Source organism: Carassius gibelio, chromosome A9, assembly GCF_023724105.1.
Source record: "Carassius gibelio isolate Cgi1373 ecotype wild population from Czech Republic chromosome A9, carGib1.2-hapl.c, whole genome shotgun sequence".
Classification (NCBI taxonomy): Eukaryota; Metazoa; Chordata; class Actinopteri; order Cypriniformes; family Cyprinidae; genus Carassius; species Carassius gibelio.
The window spans coordinates 25,549,075-25,560,147 of NC_068379.1; the positions used below are offsets into that span (position 1 = coordinate 25,549,075).

General features: G+C 34.3%; 2 protein-coding genes across 6 annotated transcripts in view; both read right to left on the minus strand.

Moving 5' to 3' along the window:
• LOC128020240 (nuclear factor 7, ovary) overlaps positions 1-11,073 on the minus strand; it is a 257,606-nt gene that overhangs the window by 106,406 nt on the left and 140,127 nt on the right. The window lies entirely within an intron of this gene.
• LOC128020228 (FERM and PDZ domain-containing protein 4) overlaps positions 1-11,073 on the minus strand; it is a 54,459-nt gene that overhangs the window by 30,091 nt on the left and 13,295 nt on the right. Inside the window, exon 2 of one of the 3 annotated variants that reach the window (XM_052607005.1) lies at positions 5,912-6,031. In XM_052607005.1, the coding sequence (XP_052462965.1) occupies positions 5,912-6,031 (120 nt within the window). Of the gene's footprint in view, positions 1-4,138; positions 4,237-5,911; positions 6,032-11,073 lie in introns of those variants that run through there. The other 2 variants (XM_052607007.1, XM_052607006.1) reach the window with 2 other exon arrangements.

Sequence of the window (11,073 nt, forward strand, 5' to 3'; positions counted from 1 at the left end):
ACATAACAGTCACATACTTCCAGAATGGTTGAATCATTGGCGATCCCAAAATGTTGAAATGTAACAGTGGTGTCAGTGTTACAGAAGCTGCAGTATGGATTGGGTATAAGTTTCATGCGATATCGCTTGTAAGGTGCGTAGTAGAAGCGTTGAATAATCTTAAAATGAATAAGTACATGATATTGTTACACGATTTTGACATAATTTTGTTAGGAAGGGAAGTGATTTTGAGAGATATTGTTAAGGGCCAATAAGTAGGATTTATCCCAATTTATCATGTATCCAGACATGCTGCTAAAGTGATGGAATAACTTTAAGACATTAGGTATAGAGTTTTTCAAGTCTGAAAGTTATAGAATAATATAATCTGCATACAACGATATATAATGCTGAGAACCAAATAAAGTAATTGGTGCAATAACTTGGCTTTGCCTGAGAGCTTGGGCTAAGCGTTCCAATAAAAGTGCAAAAAGAAGTTGGTGATAGGGGACAGCCTTGACGACAACCCCTCTGTAATGGAAAGGGTAGAGACTGATAAGTGCCTGTTGAAATAGAGGCTGTTGGGTTACTATAAAGAGTTTGAATGGCATATTTAAATTTGGGACCGAAACCAAAATGATCCAGTACTGTCCATAGTAAGTCCCACTGAAGTCTGTCAAAAGCTTTGAGCGCGTAAAGGGAAAGAACTGCGCAAGTGTTAGTATATGTTTGAGAATGTTCGATGATGTGCAATAAACATCGCATATTGTCCTTTAGCAAGCCGCCCTCTAAGAAATCCAGTTCGTTCAAAATGAAACAAAATATCCATGAGGGGCTCAATCCGGGAAACCAAGACTTTTGCCACAATTTTGACATCACTGTTAATTAAAGATATTGGACGGTAACTAGAACAGTTCAATGGGTCTTTATTTTTATTTTGTAACAAAATGATAAGCGCTATGTTCTGGTCCCTATGAAGTGTACCATGATAGTATAAGGGATTTCCCTTTTTTAAGAGATTTGGCCGCACTGTGAAGTTCCTCCAACATTAGAGGTTCTTCTAGAAGATTTCTGTCCTCTTCTGGTAATTTAGGCAGGTTCAAGATCTCTAAAAAGGTTTTGCATGCATGTCTGTCAAGAGCCACCTCTGAAGAATACATTGTAGAATAAAATTCTTAAATTTAAATTAGTTCTGTGAATGATAAACTCGGCTTTGGACATTGACAGGCTATCGTATTCTTTTGTCAACAGTAAAACATTCTGAGCAGCCTCTTCTGAAAAAGACTGGGTCTGCTGATACTCCAAAGACTTTATTTCTCGTTCAAGATGACCAAAGCGCTTTAAGTAAAAGCCAATGCAGTTCCCTCGCAGACAGCATTTAGTAACTTCCCATAACACCTGAGGGTTTGAGCAATGATCCGTATTAATTTCCAAAAATTCTGTAAGCCCAGATTTGAGTTGATCCATAAATGTAGTATCATACAGCAGTGAGTCATTAAAGCGCCATCTACGGGGTTTAGCATGAGCTGTAGCAGGTGTGATATTATAGATAATAGGAGAGTGATCTGAAATCAAAATAGGCAATATAACAATATTGGATATATACTGAAGCAAAGGGGCACTAACCAGGATATAATCAATTCTTGAAAATGATTTGTGTCTAGGAGAATAGAACATATAGCCCTTCATGTGGGGATTGTGTATGCGCCATGGGTCAAATAGATTTAATTCTGTAATTAACCTATTTAGAGAGGATGTGGACATTGTAATGGAAGGGTTAGACTGAACTGTCTGTCTCTCTGTCTGTCCGTCCGTCCATCTGTCCATCTGTCTGTCTCTCTGTCTGTCTCTGTGTCCGTCTGTCTGTCTGTCTGTCTGTCTGTCTGTCTGTCTGTCCGTCTGTCTGTCTGTCTGTCTGTCTGTCTGTCTGTCTCTCTGTCTCTCTGTCTGTCTCTGTGTCCGTCTGTCCATCTTTCCATCTGTCTGTCTGTCTCTCTGTCCGTCTGTCTCTCTGTCCATCTGTCTCTCTGTCCGTCTGTCTGTCTGTCTGTCTGTCTCTCTGTCCGTCTGTCTGTCTGTCTGTCTCTCTGTCTGTCTGTCTCTCTGTCCGTCTGTCTGTCTGTCTGTCTGTCTGTCTGTCTGTCTGACTGTCTCTCTGTCCGTCTGTCTGTCTGTCTGTCTGTCTGTCTGTCTCTCTGTCCATCTGTCTGTCTGTCTGTCTGTCTCTCTGTCTGTCTCTCTGTCTGTCTGTCTGTCTGTCTGTCTGTCTGTCTCTCTGTCCATCTGTCTGTCTGTCCGTCTGTCTGTCTGTCTGTCTGTCTGTCTCTGTGTCCGTCTGTCTCTGTGTCCGTCTGTCTGTCTGTCCGTCCGTCCGTCCGTCCGTCTGTCTCTCTGTCCATCTGTCCGTCTCTCTGTCTGTCTCTCTGTCTCTCTGTCCGTCTGTCCATCTGTCTGTCTTTCTGTCTGTCTTTCTGTCTGTCTGTCTGTCTGTCTGACTGTCTGTCTGTCTCTGTCTCATTCTGTCCGTCCATCCATCTGTCTCTCTCTCTGTCTGTCTGTCTCTCCGTCCATCTCTCTGTCTGTCTGTCCGTCCGTCCGTCCGTCCGTCCGTCCGTCTGTCTGTCTGTCTGTCTGTCTCTGTGTCCGTCTGTCCATCTTTCCGTCTGTCTGTCTGTCTCTCTGTCCATCTGTCCGTCTCTCTGTCTGTCTCTCTGTCTCTCTGTCCGTCTGTCCATCTGTCTGTCTTTCTGTCTGTCTTTCTGTCTGTCTGTCTGTCTGTCTCTGTCTCATTCTGTCCGTCCATCCATCTGTCTCTCTCTCTGTCTGTCTGTCTCTCCGTCCATCTCTCTGTCTGTCTGTCTGTCCGTCTGTCTCTGTCCATCCATCTGTCTCTCCATCCCTCCTTCTGTCTGTCAGACTCACAGAGACACACTGCAGATCATTCAGCGCTCAGTGCTGCCAGTGCCATTCACAGCTCAGACGACAGCACTCTTCAGAACTCACTCGTCTCATTCACCGCCAATCACAGATCAAGCCTCTGAAAGCCCCGGGCACAAACACTTGTGCTGAACAGCACATTATTATTATTATTATTATTTGAAGATGTTGCTTCTATTTTAAGACTAAGAGCCGGCAGGCAAAGAGCTATTCAACTGAGAGAAACGAACCATGTTGCTTTGAACAGCAACACAGTATCATATTTAGCAGAGGAAACCTGGGCTTTCCTGAAGGGTCGTCCACTTTATTCAGACTAAAGTCACTTGCATGCTCAACATATCATAGCTATGATGTGTAGGAATATTCTCATTAAGCTGGCCCACAAACATGTCTGATCATCTGTGTTTTATCATTTTTATTAAGTTTTACTTGATAACTAAAACTGAAATACAAATTAATAAAAATTATAGACATTTAAAAAAAAGACAAAAATGCAACAAAATTACACTAAAACATGAACTAAAATGAAAACAGAAAATGAAAAAAAATCTCAATGATACTAAAATAGCACTTGTAGGCATAATACGATTGTTTATCATATACCTCTTTCATAATATTTTTTTTTTTTATACTGAAGCCCTAAAGAGTACACTTAAACTATTCTTAAAATGTCTAAACAAGACTGCATTAAATCATCAGAAACTATTTTAGCATCTATCATGTATCATCAAATATGGACTAAATAATAAAATGTAAAAAAAAAAAAAAAAAAATATATATATATATATATATATATATATATATATATATATATATATATATATATAAATATAAATATATACCAGACATGAGTATATATATATATGACATGAGCATATTGATATGCTGTATAAAAAATGCTAAACAGCACTGCATTGGTTATTATAGTAAGCAATACAGTGCTAGTATTAATTTGCAGCAGGCACTACATAGGCACTGAATACATTAATCAAATGTTGTGCAACTAAACTGTCACATACTGTACAGCCACACTAGTGCCCTTAATAGTGTGCCACACTAAGATTTTCAGCGTTCAATGTTTCCTGGAAGCATCACATGCCGCAGTGAGCAAACACAAACCTGGCATATATCCGATGAATATTTAAAAAAACTTCTTAAATGCTTTGAGTAAAGATCAAGACAAGACTTCCATAAAGACGTGAAAGCATGAATTATTACACACCCGAGTATGAAGCTGCATCTCAGCCAAGGAAGAACACAGACCCACGGGAAGCTCCTGCTCACAATATCCCACATCCGAGTGCCCAATTGTGCATGTTCCCAACGCTGTGTTCGATTCTTACATAAGTCGCCTGGTCACAGACCCTCATGTGTGACAAACCCCGCCCTCTGTTGACAAGGTGGCTAATTAGGAATCAACAAAAATAAGCAGCTTTCACAGCATGAACAGCTGCATGAGGACCAGAGGAACATGTAATGTGTACCAAGTGTTCATACAGAACCCAACGCTAATGTCCAAAATAATCATATAGAATATACGATAATATAGTATGGATACATGTTTATAAACAAAGCATTTAAATTGTATAAAATATTGTTTTACTACTTAAATCTCAACATTAAAATTACAGCATTGCCTATTGTTAACTTAAACTACATCGGAAATAAAATTAAACAAATATTAGATGAAACTTAAATGAAAACTAAAAATGTTACCTTTGCAACTAAGATAAAAAGAAAACGTAAAATTACTAATAATTCCAAAAAAATAAAAATAAAGATGTATATAAACATAAAAAATACACTAATAAAAATCACAAAGCACGTAAAATTATTAAACCTTAAAACCAACATTTTAAAAATAAAAAATGTAAAAATAAAAGCATTATAATAATACAAAAATAACTCTGACTTTAACTTTAACTTAACATTAGTTAATAAATTAGCTAATATAAACTAACAATGCAAATATATTACAGAAAATAGTTAATGTTTGTTAATAAAAATACAATTGGCATGCTATATCACTATAAAAAAGAACTAAGATTAATAAATATTGTATTTAGTAATTTTGTAATTATTAAATATTGAAGTAGTTAATTGTAAGTTGATCTTATCAAATAAGTTATAATCATAAAATATTACCGAAAAATAATAATAATAATAATAATAATAATAATAAACCAAATATAAACTTTAAATAAAAACAATTATAATGTAAAAAGTTCACATTATATGCAGGAGTATCAACCCTGTTCTACTGACCAAAGAAATTTAATAAAAATAAATAAAAGTTACATATAAACAATTATGATGTAAAAATTACACAATATATACTACACGTGGAGTATCAACCCTGTACTACTGACCAAATAATACAAATATACAGGATACAAATAAATAATAATATTAATTAATTAGTTTGTAATTATACTACTGCTACTAATAATAATAATAACGTTTTGTTTGTTAAATGTTTTGTATGTCTTTCAGTAGAGAAAGATGCAATTAAAACACTGGCCTACACAATGGATCAAAAGACGTCTATCTAGTGCATGAGAACACAGACCAGCAAGATCAATACTTGAATCCAAAACAAGTATTTTAGAAACATATGTAATAAGGTCATGTTCCCATAGACAGAAAAGAGCCCAAGCGAGTGCTTCTCAGCCCAAACGAAGCAGCTGTGGACTCACGTGTTGCTCTCAGTCTCTTCAGATCTCACGTCAGCAAAGCAGAAAGAAAACAGCAGCATTAGTATCTTTTACCGGCTCGTCACTTCAGAAGCCTGACGTGTGTATCCGCATGCAAATACACTGCGTGTAGCTTCCCATCGAGTCTTAAGCAGATCAAAGCCACCGTCGCTCTCAAACCGTGTGCAGTGCGGCGAGGAGGACAGAATCAGTATTCGGGACGCAGTGGATGGAGGGAACGTGGTGGGTTACGCCAGTCAAACATCTGCATCGGGAGGAAGGCTGAATGCAAACACACTTACTTGACGTAGCAGTCGCGGGCCTCTCTAGACAACGACATCTCCCAGCCATTGGAGGGTCCCTGTGCGGACGGCCAACTCCCGGCGGCCGGCGGCGGACAGCTGGAGGACTTGGTCCTGTGACTGCATGAAAAACACAAGACGACACGATCAGGAGTCAGAAACTGTGTTTGGACTGTGCTTCATACAGCACGGCCGTCTCGAAGTAGCTTTACAGTAATTAACAGGAAAATAACAGTGAGAATGTGGAAACGTTATTCAATTATCAAATGATATTCACAATAGTTGCCATTATTCAATTCAGCTGAAAAACTCTCAGTGTTGCAAAATGTAATCAATTATGAAAAATTCAGTCCAGTTTCAGTTCAAAAGTTGATTAGATTCAGTTCAATAAATGTCAATGTTGCAAAATTCAATCATCCCGGTCATTTTTGATTCCGTTCCATTCAGTGTTCACTGCAAAGTTCATCAATTATGAAACAAATTCAATTTAATGCAGCTCTACAGAAGCTAAAAATTCAGCTCAACGTTGATTCAGTTTAGTTCAAAAAGTTCAAAAACAAATTCACAATAATGTGATCATTCTGCTGATTTTTGATTCAGTTCCATTCAGTGTCCGTTGCAAAGTTCATCAATTATTGAAAAAAAATAAATAAAATTCGAAGCAGCTCTACAGAAGCCAATAATTCAGCTCAACATCGATTCAGTTTAGCTCAGAAAGTGTCAATGTTGCAAAATTAAATCAATTGTGAAACTAATTCACAAGATATAATCCAGATTTCAAAAGGTGATTCAAATCAGTTCAATAACAGTGTCAATGTTGCAAAATTCAACTATAAAAAGAATTCACAATAGTATCATTCTTCGGCTCAGTTCAGTTCAATAACTGTGAATTATGACACAAATTCAAATCATTTTTAAAGCAGCTCTACAGAAAATGTCATTATTCAGCTTAATTCAGTTCAGTTCAATAATGGTGTCAATGTGAAACAAATTCACAATATTGTCAATGTTTAGCTCAGTTCAGTTCAATAACAATGTTGATGTCGCAAAATTCAATTATGAAACAAATTCAATTCAGATTCAAAGCAGCTCTACTGAAAATGTCATCATTCAGCTTAATTCAGTTCAAAAGCTGATTCATTTCAGTTGAAAATTCACAATATCAACATTATTCAGCTCAATTCAGTTCAATAACATTGTTCATGTCCCAAAATTCAATTATGAAACTAATTCAATTCAGTTTTAAAGCAGCTCTACAGAAAAGGTCATTATTCGGCTTAATTCAGATTCAGTTCAGTACAATAATGGTGTCAATGTGAAACAAATTCACAATATCTTCATTATTCAGATCAGTTCAGTTCAATAACAGCACTGATGTCACAAAATTCAATTATGAAACAAATTAAATTCAGATTCAAAGCTCTACTGAAGACAAGTATCATTATTCAGCTTAATTCAGTTCAAAAGTTGCTTCAATTCATTCCAATACAAGTGTCAATGATGCAGAATTCAGCAATTATGATATTAATTTACAGTATTGTTATTCAACTCGATTCAGTTCCATGTTGACTAAATTTAGTTCAATAACAGTGTTAATGTGGCAAAAAGTAATCAAATATGAAACAAATACATAACAGCATTATTATTCATCTTAATGAATTCTATCAAAAATGTATTCAATTCAGTTCAAGAAATAGTGTGAATGTTGCAAAAATTTAATTCAGTTTCAGGACTTAAAAAGGGAAAAGTCATTATTGAGCTCAAGTTGGTTTTAGTTCAATGTTGATTAAATTCAGTTCAGTAACTGTGTAAAGTTCATCAGTTATGAAACAAGTTCAATTTAGACTGTACAGCAGCTTTAAAAAAGACAATGTGTCATTATTCAGATCAATTCTGTTCAATAACCTTTAACCCCAAAGTGATTCATCATAATGTGTATCAGGAATTTATTATTTTTATTTACACATGAACTCAATGTTTTCAGTGTCCTTTGAAAATTAATTAAGAAAGCAAAAAAAAAAAAAATTGTAACTGTTATATAAATGTTATTAAACAATAAAAATGTTATTAAACACTATTTATTTTACACTGAAATATTAATAATATAATAGTAATATTTAATGTTTTATTTAGTAGTATTATTAATGATAAAAAAATATTATTTAGCTTGTTATATTTGATAATATACAGCATTTATATATTATAAATCATAAACTTTGCATTTAAAAAAATGCAAAATATATCTATATAAACTATATATTATTGCTGAACCTATTTACTTTTTAATACTGAATGTGAACTATAATAGCATGGAGTTATTAGCCGTAGACTGTGACCGTCTTTCTCCTCTCTAAAGAAGCAGAATATCAATCGATAACAGCCTGGACTTCATTTCTGACAGTGATTTTTTTATGCTAATTATGTAATGCAATCATGCAATCCTCAAGATTGTCATGCTTCAGTCTTGTACGCTAAGAGCCGTGAGATTTCACTAAAGCTGAACTGCCGGCAGATTCCTCAGAAAGCCTGATATCCGGTGGGCTGATGATCAAAGCAGTGTCATATATCAGATCAGGGAACGCACACATGACTCTGTATCAGTGTGAAGCTCAAGGGAGAAGTGTACACTAAAGAGCAGCAAAGATTATTACATGATCCAAACACAGAGATATAGACGATGATCCACTGAAGCTAAGATGCTCCTTACAATAAAAGCACTGGGCAGATGTTTTAAGCCTTTTAAAATTCAATAAAATACAATAATGCGGATACAATTTAAGTTTTAGTTTTTATTACTTATCAATGTAATGTATTAATAGGGATGGGCATTTTTTTTCCGAAATGAGGTTTAAAGGATTAGTTCACTTCCAGACTAAACATTTCCTGGTAATTTACTCACCAAGATGTTCATGTCTTTCTTTCTTCAGTCATAAATGCATTAAGGTTTTTGAGGAAAACAGTCCAGAATTTTTCTCTGTATGATGGACTTCAATGGGGACCAATGTGTTGAAGGTCCATACTGAAGTTTCAATGCGGCTTCAAAGTAAATTGAGTAAATTATCAGAATTTTTTTTGTATTTATTCTGGAAGTGAACTAATCTTTTAAGGAGAAAGATATTATTTTTTTAAAAATCAAGTTGTTGTAAACCATTTCTGAACAAGCTTGTGATTAGGCATTATATACAACAATCTTCTGCAACAACATTACATTATATCTCAAGGTTTCTTTTTAGTTGAAAACGTATTTATTATTAATAATAATAATAATAATAATAATAATAATAATAATAATTTTATTATATATATATATATATATATATATATATATATATATATATATATACACACACACACACACACACACACACTTATAAAGAACAAAAACATTAAAGCTCAAGCAGAGCAAACAGAAAAAAATAAAGCAGACTGTGCCAATCACAGTACAGCACATAAATTGAGGACTCTATGTTTATCATGTTTATGTTGTCTCGAGATCATTTTGTAAGATCATTTAGTAAGAGTTTTAATACAAGTAATTTCAAACATTCTGTGATCATACATGATCAACTTGTTAATTCGCTCCACAGTGCCACCCGGTGCATCTAGAGACTTTGTACTTGAATCTATCATGGATTCCCTGCATGCACCTCAATTTTCTCAGTGAGGTTATATCAAACAGACCTACTTCTCAAAGAAAGAAAGAAAGAAACCTGAAAGTATTTTTTTTTTTTTTTTTTTTTATCGATTTCATATAATGATATCAGACAGAAATGGATGCAGGATGCAGACAGGAATATGATCTTAAATGAGCTGCATCTGTCAGAGAAGAAACCAAGTAACTGAATTACAGTCATGAAGTCAAAGGCTTTAAACGCCATCAAAGACGTCTTCCTCAACTGATGCATGCATTCAAGAGGAAGATCTTCCGGTCGTCTGAACGACAAAATGCACTTTTCTGACTCATAACCAGGTTCTCTGCATTTATTATTAAAACACTTCTCCTGCAAGAAGCAGCTGTACTGTGATTATGTGCCCTATATATATATATATATATTAATAAAACATTTCATAAAATGCAAATTTAACTTAAAATATATATTTTATTACAATAAAAAATGTATTTAATATTATATATATATATATATATATATATATATATACATATATATATATATATATATATATATATATATATATATATATATATATATATATATATATATATATATATATATATATATATATATATATTGCATGAAACATATGCAATATATTTTAATACAATTGATTTAAAATAAATAATTAGAAATATCATAAAATAAAATAATATATTGATGTTTATGATTCGTTGTAGATTATAGACAGCATTTCCTCTAACAGAAATCATCTAATTTTGCACAGATCTTCATTTGAAAGATTTGCCTGTGGCTACGTCTCATTCATGCACAATATTATTGTGAGAGTGAATTTCTGCAGCAAAAGCACAAGAGACAGATAAATGTGGACTGGATTTAAACATAAAAAAGATTATGAAGCTGAGAACATGAAAGTTGAAAGCATTATCATCAATTAAGCCAAAAATCTTACCATTTTATCTTTTAACTCTTTCCCCGCCAGCAATTCTTTTCATTCTTTTTTTATTTTTAAAGTTGCCATTTCATGAAAAGCAACATTTTTTAACAAAAATATAAGAAAATGGCATCTCTGTCAAAGTCTACATCTGGATCATATTTAATTTTTATCGTGATTGATTATCGTGTTTGTATGCGATTAAAGGAGAATACAATTATGCAATTATGCAATGCAAGTAACCCTAAGCCAAACCCTAATAAGTACATGTAGTTAATTAATATTACTCAATACTTAAATGCATATATACACTGTAAGGATAAAGTGTAACCGAACTATCCCTTTAAATGTTTAGAAAGCACTTTTAATCATATCAGTGGATTTCAAGCAATACTTTAGCTTCATGCAAATCCTCTGTAGACGTGATGAAGCAGATAATAAAACACAAGTCTTCTGAAGAAACAGACACTGAGATAAAGTCATCAGTGTGCTCTTCAGAAATGTCTCAGAAAGCAAACAAAGCAATCAACTCACGAAGCCAAACGCCAAGTCTTCAGCACAGAATGATGCACTGTCCAAACGCTCGTCCATTT